Below are 12980 nucleotides of genomic sequence, written 5' to 3'. Positions count from 1 at the left end.
CCACCACCTACCAATTCACGCTTTGCTCAGCCACAGCCACAGCAACAACCACCTCCCGGTCTCCCTTGACACGACCGTTGCCATCACCATCACCATTACCCCAACCATCATCGTCTCCACCATTTTACAGTCACTGAATTGGATTGTACCATGAGTAAAAACAAGGTGGTCAACATCTTTCAAATATACCACATGGATTCTAGCAGTGCTAGCTTCAAGAATATTAATAGATGCACAACAGAGGGAGGCAGGCAACATTTGTTCTTGAACTCACGCTTCAATAGAGTAAAATGTAAAATGAACATGAATTGCTTGATTTAGTCAAACGAATGAAGTTGCAAATAACACATACAAATACACTTCGACGACTTTTGATCCGGTCAACCGCATTCAAAAAAAATATGTAAAATCTGCAAATCACCGAAGAAAAAAGAAAATACAAAACAAGTGTATATTTGTAGGCAATTCTTTTAACATTAGATCTGTAACAATGTTGTTAGGGGATGAACAAGAATGTGAAAATAGAAATGTTGACCTCTACTTCTGCACAATGTCTTGGTCAAATGTTTGACCCTGATTTCTTTGCTTCATCGCGAGCTATAGAAGCCGAAAGGATCCCAAGATCACGGTTCAAGAAAGTCAAAGCAGATTCACACTCGGATATTATTCTCGAGACAGAAGATGGTTGCCCAGAAACTGTTTCAGACGATCCAACAGCCACAGCAGCGTGTGAGTCGCGTAGGTTTTTCAAGTTCCCTAAGAACTGCCATTCAAAAATTCATGCTTAAATTCCCATCATCTTTAAAAAAGAACATGGTAGTAAAGGGCAGAGTTTTCCTATTGTATATTTACATAAATGATGCCCAAAAATTACATTATATAATAAAGGTACTTTAGAATTTAGATATGGGTCAATAGTCGTCAATTCAGGTTATGTTTTATCTCTAGAACCAGCTGCTTTACCACTGAACTGGTTTCAAAAACCACATGACGTCATAAATCATAAACAGTATATTGTGCGTGTGTGCCCGTGTGTACTAATTTAAAACAAAATATGGAGTCCAAATAAGTGAGATTTGGAAGGAAAAAAATAAAATAAAATCCGGTCCAACTGAACAGTCCATTTCGGTGGTTCACCCGGTCCAACAGGTCTGGTTATAGGAACAGTGCCCAAATTATCTTTTGATGCAAAAATACCTCTTATATCATTTTATTAAAAAAAAAAAAAATCATAATATGATTTTAGCATGCCTGGCAAATTTGACCTGCCATCCCAAAATTGGGTTGATATGGGTAGCTGTTTCTTATTGAACGGGTCAGGGTGAGTTAATTGAGACAACCCTTTCTAATGAAATGGGTCAGAATGGGTTGCTGTTATTTTTCAAACTGGAGAAAATGGTGTATTACTTTATCCGCACATCAATTAATAAGTTGAGATAGAAGATATCATCTGTACAAATCTGATGTCGCAACCCCGTGCGTGCGTTACTCATGTGTAACCGTCCCCGGTTACTCAAGCGGGGCCGATTACGCATCAAATGCTGGGTTACGCACGTTACGTGGCGTAGGACGGGTGTTTTTTGGCCACGGTACGCGTAACCGGCATTTAAACACACGTAACCAACAGCTAAACGTGCGGAAAAACACCGGCATGCGCGTAATGGGCGTTATACACGCGTAACCAGGGGCACGCGCATAACCGGCGTCAGTTACTCGTGCAAAGCCGGTTTCGCGTCGAGCGTTTACCAGAGCCGGGTTACGTGGGTGTCCAAGCTGCAGTACGCGTAACCGGAGTAAAAACGTGTAACAAACGCCAAACACGTAATTAACGCCTGAACGCGCGTAACTAACGCCGGTTATGCGTCGAGCGACTGGTTAAGTGCGTGTTGGGGGCTAGTAACGTGGCGCCAGACGCGCGTTTCCTGATCCTAGTACATGTAACCGGCTCCGCACGCGTAACAAGCATTTAGGCATGCATAAACCGAGACATAATCGCGCGTAACTGGTGCCAAAAACCAGAAAGTCAGAACTTAGAAGTTGTACAGTAATTTCAAAATAACCATTTTGTAAACCAACCCGTTCTGACACAAACCAAAATAACCCTTTATTGAATCAACCAGTTTTGATCTGAACACCAACCCAAACCCGCCCGACCCTACCCATTTGCCAGGCCTAGTTTTGTTGTGTAAAATTGAGGTTATCGAACTCGATGAAAGCAGCTGACTTTAAATGGAAATTAGGCCCAACATAGTAATTAATTTTTTAGGACATCTTGACCTTTTTTTCAATCGGCCCATCCTGAGCCAAACCCATCCTAACCCAGCAACCAACCCACCCATTTTGCCACCTCTAGATTTTAGTAATCATATCAGTAAGTATTCATAAAAAAAAACTTCAATAAAGATTGAGACAGTGTGTTTCGGATCAACCCAACCCTCTGATTTTGCCATACCCACATTCTATGCACTCAAAAGAGAAAAAGAACAAAGAGCATGTATGATGTATAAAGAAGTTGGCAAAGAGATATTAGATGAAAACTGCATATAATAATAGGGTTTCATATATATAAACTTACCTTTAAGAGCATCTTGTATGTCTCTAATAAGCGATGTGCAGCCGGTCCAAATCCATGCAGTTGAGGTACCTCCATCATATGTGTCCATGGACGGATTTCCTATAAACAAAATATCCCAGCCCACTGAGAATAATATGAAGTCTAACATACTATCTTGATATTCTTAAATTCTTGATTTTTGTTTAAATGAAGCTCCATTTTGACAATTGATTATGAGCGAAAGGAATGTGTATAATTATAGAGTACAGGCATGTTGAGTAACATGTCAAAACATGGTAGCTTTTTGGTATAAATGAATCAAAATCCATACACTTCGGGCGACTTTCAATCTGCTTGACCCACTTCCATGGTTTTCAAAAGTGTTAGGCGAGAGCTTCACATACGTGAGGGCCGAGGCGTCGCTCTATGTACAACCAAATAAGCTTTATGTACAGCTAGAAGCTGCTGCATCTCTCTCGTATATTTAACAACCCAACCTTTTTATCAAGTTTGACCGTTCATGGTCTATTCATCCCTTTGGATGCGTTTCCATATCAGCCTCCTAAAGACCCTAACTTTACCAAGGTATGCATGAAGCAGACCACAAGGGCCTGAGGCGTTTTCTGTCTAAGGCACTCTTTTCAAAACCAAGCCTGTTTAGCTAATATTTCTTCTATTTGACCTGGATCATAGTAAATGGGTCTAAACATTTTCCTCTCATGTATAACAGGGAAAGTATAGAGATGTTTAAAAATACCTTGGTGTATATTGTATTGAAGGATCTTGCAGTTTCTAAGAAAGACTCTAGATGTGCCCGCAGCTTCATGTCCACCTCAGCATAATCCTCATCAGGATTATATGAATGCTGGAATTAAATAACATGAAAATGTCAGCTAAATGCATCGTTAAAGAAATCATAAAATCCAGACGATTAAGTAAAAGGAGGAGCTGGAATTAACCTTTGATGCTAAATCATCAACCATCTCTTGCAGACTCGATAATCTACTAGATTGACTGGCGAGTTGTTTCTCCAAATCTGATATGTCAGGCCTGTAAATAAATTTTCATTTAGTATGCTAGTTTTGGTAGTCAAATGTCTTAAATACCCTTCAGCGGGACAAAATTAGAAAGAATGCTGGCCTGTTAGCTCAACAATTTGCCATCCAAAAATGGATAAAAGAATGAAGAAAACAAGTTTATAACTCTCTATGAATGGAATAAATCATTCTTTATTTAAAGAATGGGATTCCTTCCATTTGATTAATATAATCTTTTTCTGACATTAGTTCTTATTTGTTTCAGGAAAATCGTTTGATCATTATATTAGACTATTTAATAACTAGAGATAAATATATGCAACTGTATGTGTATATAATATGCAAAATTGACACAAAAGTTAAAAACTATTATTTAACTGATAAAGAGAAAAAGAAATAAACGACCATTTTAAGCATGTCATTGCTACTATAATTCAAAGTGGAAAATAATAAAATAATAAATGTAAAAAAAAAACTAGAAATGGCTGTAACCGTAACAGTGAAGAATAAAAAAAAATCTTACAAGGGATATATTGACTGAATTTGCACATCCGCAGGGAACAGTTTGCACTCCTCGGAGAATATTTGAGCTTGTTTTTCAGCAATAGAATCTATCAATTGTATGTCCTTTGCTACCTGTTCATCAACACTACCACAAGACACGTATAGCTTTTATTTATTTATTATTTACTAATAATAAAGCAAAAACTTAAAATAATAATGTAAAAGGAAATCACAGAGAAACATGATATGAACCTCCACTCAGGATTATCAGCATAAATGCTAGCTTCAACAAGATCTACAATCAAACGAAGCATTTCCGTACGTTCTTCATAACTCCCTCGTCCCTGCGACCAAATTATTACTTGAAATTAGGTCAATTTGGGTTATGTAACGAGTCGAATGGGTGAACAGTTATAAATCTTCCAAAAAACGAAATGGGTTGAAAGTCAATTAAAGTGTTATTCAGATGTTTTCAAAACCTCTTAAAAAAATTTACACAAATAAACTAGTCCACTATTTCTATATCACAATTTTTAAAATCATACCTAATACATTAAATATCTTTAAGTTGTATCTATTTCTGTAAGTTTCTAGCATGCAAAACTAATACTCTAACTGTAAAAATTTCAAAATCTTTAATCTTTCTATAAAATTACAAAACACCCAAAAACTTGTAAGTGTATATTTTAACTTCTATAAACCCCTGACACCTGGTCTACGGTCTACAGGCATGAAAAGACATATTTTCTTCATTGTTAAATATTTAGAAGGTTCAATCATAACAGTAGAACACAGCAGATTAACATATGCACCATTTACATGTATATAGTAACTGAAACAACAAATAGCATTCACACATTGTAACTATAGAGTACCAAAATAATCCAACAAAAAACATTCTACGATGAGAATCAAACTCACTTGAATAGCTTCCGTGTCTACAGTGGTGGTGGTTATGCCAAGAAACTTTGCAATCTCTGCCAAATCTGTAAATGAAATACAAGGTATATGTTATGCAGGTCAAAAATGTATATAAACAGAAACAATATCAGCATTCCCAATGTATATCTGCTTTGACTTTCAAAAGTCTGTTTTAACAAATTCTAAAAATCCAAACTTGACACTGGTTAATGTGATTGTTTCACATATATGATAAACCCATAGCAATTTGTATCCATAAATAGTTTATACTGGTTACTGTAATAGCAAAGCTAAGGTAGGGTCTGAGGAGGGTGAGATGTAGACAGCCTTACCTCTACCTCGTAGGAATAGAGAGGCTGCTTCCAATGAGACCCCCGGCTCGATTGTAGTTTTGCATCAAGCCTTGGACAAAAAGCACATAACACTCAGCAATTGAGACAAACGCCGATTAGTGCATGTACCCCATTGTCTTTCGGCTATCAACGCCACCACAAGATGCATGATTAACCATCCCCCTCTTTTAACGTTATTTTCACGATATTAGTAAAATAACGTTAAAATTAGTGCACTTTCACACTCTAAACCAATAATTCTTTTTCACACTCTAAAATGTCTAGGGGGGACCACAAAACAAACATTTGGATATGTCTATTTCTATGTTGTCAAAGGCGCAAGGCGCACTCAAGGCGCAAAGACCTCGCCCGGAGCCTAGGCGCAAGGAGCAAAAAAAGCGAGGACTTTTTTAAGTAAGGCGCCATAATACAAAAAATAAAAAATATATGTATGATAGGCATAAAATTAATAGTTTTACACTATATATATACAAATATAATAGAAGAGAAATCATAGTATCTTTTTAAATATATGTAATAATATCAATAATAATTAATACTTTTAAAATATATCAGTATTTGTAACAAATAAAACAATTTAAAGATATTTGATTGGGCCATTCGTCTATTTAATGAAATAGTTTACTTATTTAAACTAAAGACTGGCCCAGCCCAGTCTACAATCAACAAAAGCAGCCCGTCTGTTTTATTAAATTAGGTTTTCTATCAAAAAAGGGCAGCCGACACCAGTCCACCACGTTGCTGGTGTCAACCATGATCTAGAGTGTAAATCAGGTTCTCCTCTTCCCTTCAAAACGTTGCTAAACAAGGTTCCTCTCCATCTACCTTCTATATTGTTCCGTTTCAGGCTGTTTTTTTATGGTTTTAGGGTGGATTGTTGCGCCTGCGCCTAGCTCCAGACTGCGCCTGAGTGCGGTTTTTGAAAAAAGACGCAGATCTGCGCCTAGCTCTCCACCAGGCAGTTTAGCTGCGCCTCGCTCGCTTTTGACAACATAGGTCTATTTGCTACAAGCTTGATTGCACATTTTGTCAACAAATTTAGCACACACAAACCATAGTAGTCAAAGGCGACCCAGGTGCACGCCTACGCAAGGTGCAGACAAAACGCCTTGCCGTCATCAGAACGCTCCAGCCAAATTCTGAACAGCTAAAAGTGCTCTGAAACATCCAAAAATGACATGGAAGGCGGGAACCATCCTAAAACAGCTTAAAATAGCCCTAAACCAGCCTAAAGCATGTCTATAACCCTTAAAAATGATATATTTATACTGTCAGCCTTGCTTAAAAAAGACATTGCCTGTTAAGCGCCTTGCGTCTAGGCCCAAGGCTCACCCTTTGTGCCTTGAGTTTGCCTAGCGCCTTTGACTACTTAGACACAAACTAACTCCTAACCGACATTACTACTGATAACTTTGAGTTACGTCATAACTAACAACAGGTATAGAGATAAAAAATGTTTTTGATTACTGAGTTCATGCTTGAATAAACATACATATGCCCAATTTATAGTAAATTGAAAAAAGAATAAAAGGAAAGGCAATGAATGGCTGAGCTGGAATCTTGGCTGTAAAACAGCCGTGATTGGGCTGAAAATCCTCTTCACTTAATCTTTTCATTTCCGACACTCCCCCTCAAGTTGAGTAGTGGGGTCACCAATACTTAACTTGCTCAAGCAGCTACTAAAAGCATTTCCGTTGACGGCCTTTGTAAGAATATCTGCGAGTTGATCTTTTGACGATACATATGGGAGCTCTATGATTCTTTCCTCCAGTTTCTCTTTAATGAAATGTCGGTCTACCTCCACGTGTTTTGTTCGATCATGTTGTACTGGGTTTTCTGAGATTTGTATTGCAGCCGTATTATCACACATAACCTTACTGGGTTCCTTTTGGAAAAAACCAATGTCTTCTAGTAGCTTCCTGATCCAAAGAACTTCGCTTAACCCCCGAGCTATACCTCTAAATTCCGCTTCTGCACTCGACAGAGCAACCACCTTCTGTTTCTTACTTCTCCAGGTAACCAGGTTTCCACCGACCAAGGAGAAGTATCCTGATGTTGACCTTCGATTCCCCTTATCTCCTGCCCAGTCTGCATCAGTGTAGAGCTCAACATTCAGATGTCCATTTGTTTTGAACAACACTCCATGGCCTACGGTCCCCTTGAGATACTTTAAAATTCTCTGAGCAGCTTCCATGTGGGCAACTTGTGGTTGGTGCATGAACTGACTTACTACTCCAACCGCATACGCTATATCAGGACGAGTGTGAGAGAGATAAATTAGCTTGCCCACGAGCCGTTGATACCTTTCTTTGTCCGCAAGCTCCCCATTAAGTTCCATGTGAAGGTTGTGGTTCACCACCATTGGAGTATCTGCGGGTTTACAATCAATCAACCCGGTTTCCGCCAGAAGATCAAGGACATACTTTCTTTGGCAAATGAAGATCCCTCGTTTAGACCTAAGAACTTCAATCCCGAGGAAATACTTGAGATTCCCTAGATCTTTCATTTCAAATTTTGAAAACAGATTCTCTTTCAGTTGTGCTATTTCTTCTACATCATTTCCGGTAATAATCATGTCGTCAACATATATGATCAAGCAAGTTACAAGGCCGTTTCTTCTCTTGAGGAACAAAGTATGATCAGCATTACTTTGGTGATACCCGTATTCTTTCATGGCCAAAGTGAACTTTCCAAACCATGCCCGAGGAGATTGTTTTAGCCCGTATAATGATTTTTTCAACCGACATACTTCCCTTTCTTTAAAACTCCCTGAGAAGCCTGGAGGTGCTTCCATGTAAACCTCTTCTGTTAGGTCTCCATGGAGAAATGCGTTTGTAACATCAAACTGGTGGAGAGGCCACTCCTTATTGGCTGCCACAGAGAAGAGGACTCTGATGGTGTCCATTTTTGCAACTGGAGAGAACGTCTCAGAGTAATCGATCCCATACGTCTGAGTGTAACCCTTGGCAACGAGCCGAGCTTTGTATCTTCCAATGGAACCATCTGGTTTATATTTGATTGAATACACCCACCGACATCCAACAGTTTTCTTTCCTTTAGGAAGAACGCACTTCTCCCACGTGTTGTTTTTCATAAGAGCACGCATCTCCGTTTCCATTGCTTCCTTCCAATTCTTCTTACTCTGGGCTTCCTTCACGGAACTCGGTATTTGTTCGGAGTATAGTGAGGTAACAAATGCTTTCGCACTGTTAGATAAGTTCCCGTCAACCATATTGGCTGTAGGATACCTTGAATTTCTGGTTTCCCTTTCTGGGGAGTACCGTTTCGGAGGAACCCCTCTATTGGTTCTAGGAGGTAAAACGTATGTTCCCGGTGTTGTTCCAGAGCCTCCGTCATGTTGTTCATTAGATTCGATTTCTCCTTGGACTGCGTTGTTTTGCTCAGCAACCTCCACCTGTTCCATTGTCTCGAGACTTTCCTGATTATTAGTGGTATCTGCATTAGATTCAGGCACATTTCCAAGGTTTGGAGAATCACTTACCTCGAACACCAGTCTGGATGATTCTTGGGTGAGACTTTCGACAGGCTTAGTATGTGTGGATGTATGAGATGACTCATCTTCGCTTGCAAATGGAATCAACTTCAACCAACTCAGTGAGTCTTCATGTTCTATCTCCCCCTGACCACTGAGGTGGGACTGATAGTAATATTCTGTTTCAAGAAAGTCGCAGTGGACAGTCGTAATCACACGACGTCGTGATGGGTTATAACATCGGTATCCTTTCTGATTCACCCCATAACCAACAAAGACACATTTTTCGGCACATGGATCAAGTTTGGATCGTTCGGTTTTGGGTATATGGGGAAACACGGTACACCCAAAGACACGAGGTGGTAAGGTAAGAGGTGGGGGTAGTTTGGTGAATGTGGATAAGGTATCTAGGGGAGTTTTTAGGTCAAGGGCTTTGGTTGGTAAACGGTTAAGGAGATACACAGCTGTGTTTATAGCTTCGGGCCAAAAAGATTTAGGGACTTTGGATTCAAGCATAAGGGCTCGGGCCATTTCTACCAAAATGCCATTTTTCCGCTCAACTACACCATTTTGTTCTGGGTGTTTTGGGCAAGTGGTTTGGTGAATCATTCCCTTCTCTTGAATAAATTGTTTCATGGAGGTATTAACGTACTCCCCTCCATTATCAGATCTTAAGATCTGAATGTTGGTTTTAAATTGAGTTTGGACCATGGTGTAAAACAGTTTAAATTTGTCGAAAACTTCAGATTTGTGTTTTAAAAAATATACCCATGTCATCCGGGTACAGTCATCAACAAATAATAGGAAGAAACGAAGATTTTGACCTCCATTCGTTTCAGCTGGACCCCAAACATCAGAATGTATTAGTGAAAAGGGTTCACTGACCCTAGTGTTACTTGGTTTGAAAGGTTTTTTATGGCTTTTGGCTAAGGCACATGTTTCACAGTCTAATTTACTGTTTGACGGGAAAAGTGTAGGGAGTAAAAGATGTAGATACCCGGCAGAAGGATGCCCTAATCTCCTATGCCAAAGCCATGCTTCTCTACTCTTTGTTCCGTGAGCGAGCATCGCAGTCCCTGACTGAGTCACCTCATCCACATAGTATAAGCCATGTCGTTCAGTGCCACGCCCAATTATCTTTCCAGTTCTGATGTCCTGTAAGATACAAAAATGAGGATGCATTAGAACTGTGCAATTGAGTTCCTTTGTAACATGACTTATTGATAACAGTTTGTGTGTTAACGAAGGAACATATAAACAATTTGATAATCTCAGATTGGGAGATATTTCGACAGTTCCTCCTCCCTTTACTAAAGCATTTTCGCCATTTGCAGTCTTGATGTGGGTTCTGTTCGGTTTCTTTGTAGACACGAAGTCCGATGGCTCGTACGTCATCGTATCAGTGGCTCCACAATCAAAAATCCAAGAATTGACTTGATCACCACCTTTATGTGTTGTTAAATAGGCTTCCCCACTTGTTAACGGGTAGTCTTTCAACAACTCATATTTACTGTGATTAATCATTTGCAAAATATATATAAATATATATATTTTAAAAATCTGTCTTTAAACAAGGGACAAAGTTTCCAAAAAAAAAAAGGTGATAAACCCCTTTTTTTCCTTCCTTCACGTGTCTCTCACACCCCACCTTTTACTTTTTCTTTCTTTTTCAACACAAGTCACCAACTTCTCACCTTATCCACCACAAGACAACAGCAAATCTTGTGAAATCTGTAATCTTTCGAAAAACCCACATCAAATCTTGAAAGATCTGTAATCTTTTGACATACCCACATCAAATCTTATGAAATCTCTTATCTTTTTGAAGAACCTACGTCGATCCTTGAAGGAATATTTTGAATTTTGAGGGCTAAAGTTGAAAAAAAGATGAAAGATGAGAATGGTACTAACAGCAGCGGCGGCGGCGGCAGCGGAGAGAGGCGGAGCCACCGGCTGTCGGTGTCGGATGTGGTGTCTAATTGTTTGAGGAGGTGGGTGAAGAAGAGGAAAGGCTTCACGGATTGTGGGTGAAAGCAGATGGTGAGGAAGAGGGGGTATCGTTTGGTCTGAGGTGCGGTCGGAATCTGCTGTTGGTCGGAGTGGGTCTCCGGCGACCGGAGGTTAGAGAGGAGAAGAGGAGTGTGGGCTTGTACGGTTGTGAAGTGTGGGCTTGTACGGTTGTGAAGCAGATGCAGCGGATGTTTGTTGATTTTTCCGGGGTTTGATTTTGATTTTTGAGTTTTCTGGTTTGAGGTTGGATTGGCTGGGATAGATTGTAGATGATGAGCAAAGTGTTCAGGAATCAGAAACACTGCTCTGATACCATAACAACAGGTATAGAGATAAAAAATGTTTTTGATTACTGAGTTCATGCTTGAATAAACATACATATGCCCAATTTATAGTAAATTGAAAAAAGAATAAAAGGAAAGGCAATGAATGGCTGAGCTGGAATCTTGGCTGTAAAACAGCCGTGATTGGGCTGAAAATCCTCTTCACTTAATCTTTTCATTTCCGACAATAACATATGGTAATCCATCAGCAGTGTCCTTATTGCTTGGCATGCCCTACATATATGTTCTAAAACAATTAATTCCAAAATAAACCAATACATGTTCTTTTCCACACTTTAACATGGCGAGTTTTGACTCCCACAAAAAAAAAAAACATTCAATATCGTTCCTTGCTACAAACCAAGGTTTAAAAGAACGGAAGTGAGCCTCGAGGCGGAATTAAAATATATAGATATAAAAATTGAATATCTTATAAAGAATAAAGTAATTGACACAGAAAGTCTAAAACATCAAAAACACACATAAAAAATAAAATAATTCACACAGAAAGTCTAAAACATAAAAAACACACATAACCCCATGAGGCACACGTGTTTTCTTACTTCCTCGGCCCTTAGAGGCGTACATACAAACATAATCCCCCATGAGGCGCGCCTCAAACACGTTTCCCTACCACCTCGCTTCGTGGCACACCCCTCAACAGTTTTTTTAGACCATGCTACACATTTTTATCAACCAACTTAGGACACATAAGCTGATTCCTAAATCCCAAGATACATTACTATTACTACTAATATATATATATATGAATCATTTCTAACATATAATAATCCAATAGCTGTCTCCTTATTGCCTGGCATCTCCTACATGTGTCAAAACTAACTAAATGATCAAAATTAGGTCAAATAACTTAGCAGCATCCCCAAATATCAGTTCCAAAACAGTTAATTCAACATAAACAGTAGTAAATCACATACATTGTATCCGAGACGTCTCCTCGTCCCGATCCAGACCATCTCCTTGCAAATTCTGGTGAGAGAAGGGGGACTTATCACCTAACAACCTGCAATTAAACAAGAATCACAACAAATACGCATGATAAACCTAAACTAAATTAACAGCAAATTATTACTTGAAAAACAGCCACTCGAGAAGTGAATAACGCTCCATGCCGGCAAATAGGAGAGATTGAGACGGAGCATTGGCCCTAGGGTAAGATAACAGCGTCAATTTCCTCTGTATCTCTTCCATTTGCTTTGCTGCCATTGTTAATTGAACTTGAAGAAATTTGGGGTTTTGGACTCTTGTTTTTGAATCGACTGGCCTGCTTATTAATGTGTCTGCGGGTTTTACCTGAACTGATTTAAAATTTGGGTAATGTAAATAGTTCACAGCTATAAAAAATAGTAGAATTTAATGTGGCGAGACACACGAAGGGGTTATTTTCATCAATTTTACCCCCTGGGTTTAGACTAATTGGCACTCTGACCCCGTCTAACGAAATAATTGCAATTTTACCCCCCAACGTTGATGTTCTGTCACACAATTACCCCCTGCCGTCAGTCAACAGTTGTTTGACTGTTAAATGGTATGTAAAATGACTATATTACCCTTTCATATTACCCCCTATGATTTGTTCTACTCTGCAATATTACCCCGAAGTAAAATGACTATATTACCCTTTCTTGTTATCCCCTATGGTTTTCTGCACTCTGCAATATTAACCCTCAGTGTTATATATTTTCTTGCAAACTAAGGAAAAAAAACAAATCCAGGGAACTTGTAATTAAAATGAAAAATGAAGAACTATAATGGTAAGAACTA

At 39.0% G+C, this 12980-nt stretch overlaps 1 protein-coding gene across 3 annotated transcripts; it reads right to left on the bottom strand.

The window, feature by feature from the left end:
• Positions 1-12556, bottom strand: LOC110890803 (AUGMIN subunit 7). 3 transcript variants are annotated; one of them, XM_022138450.2, is made up of 10 exons: positions 12289-12556; positions 12134-12219; positions 5017-5081; positions 4348-4439; positions 4115-4240; positions 3514-3604; positions 3312-3419; positions 2576-2674; positions 579-763; positions 1-22 (listed from the first exon to the last, which is right to left on the bottom strand). In XM_022138450.2, exons 1-10 carry the CDS (start codon positions 12420-12422, stop codon positions 16-18), a joined length of 993 nt encoding a protein of 330 aa, XP_021994142.1. In that variant the 5' UTR covers positions 12423-12556; the 3' UTR covers positions 1-15. The 3 variants fall into 3 exon arrangements, with proteins under 3 accessions (XP_021994142.1, XP_021994141.1, XP_035835128.1); XM_022138449.2 differs by lacking the exon at positions 1-22 and having other exon boundaries at positions 317-763; XM_035979235.1 differs by lacking the exon at positions 1-22 and having other exon boundaries at positions 317-763; positions 12134-12211; positions 12289-12541.
• Positions 12557-12980: the final 424 nt, after the last annotated feature.

This window comes from Helianthus annuus, chromosome 11 (assembly GCF_002127325.2).
Source record: "Helianthus annuus cultivar XRQ/B chromosome 11, HanXRQr2.0-SUNRISE, whole genome shotgun sequence".
Classification (NCBI taxonomy): Eukaryota; Viridiplantae; Streptophyta; class Magnoliopsida; order Asterales; family Asteraceae; genus Helianthus; species Helianthus annuus.
This window is presented reverse-complemented; position numbering and strand designations above follow the sequence as displayed.

Excerpts from the sequence above, each read along its gene's own strand:
- LOC110890803 (XM_022138449.2), bottom strand. The coding sequence starts at position 12,422 with ATGGCAGCAAAGCAAATGGAAGAGATACAGAGGAAATTGACGCTGTTA. Across the intron at positions 12,220-12,288 it reads CTCGAGTGGCTGTTTTTCAA|GTTGTTAGGTGATAAGTCCC; the intron begins GTAATAATTTGC and ends GTTTAATTGCAG. Across the intron at positions 5,082-12,133 it reads GGAGACGTCTCGGATACAAT|ATTTGGCAGAGATTGCAAAG; the intron begins GTATGTGATTTA and ends TTTCATTTACAG.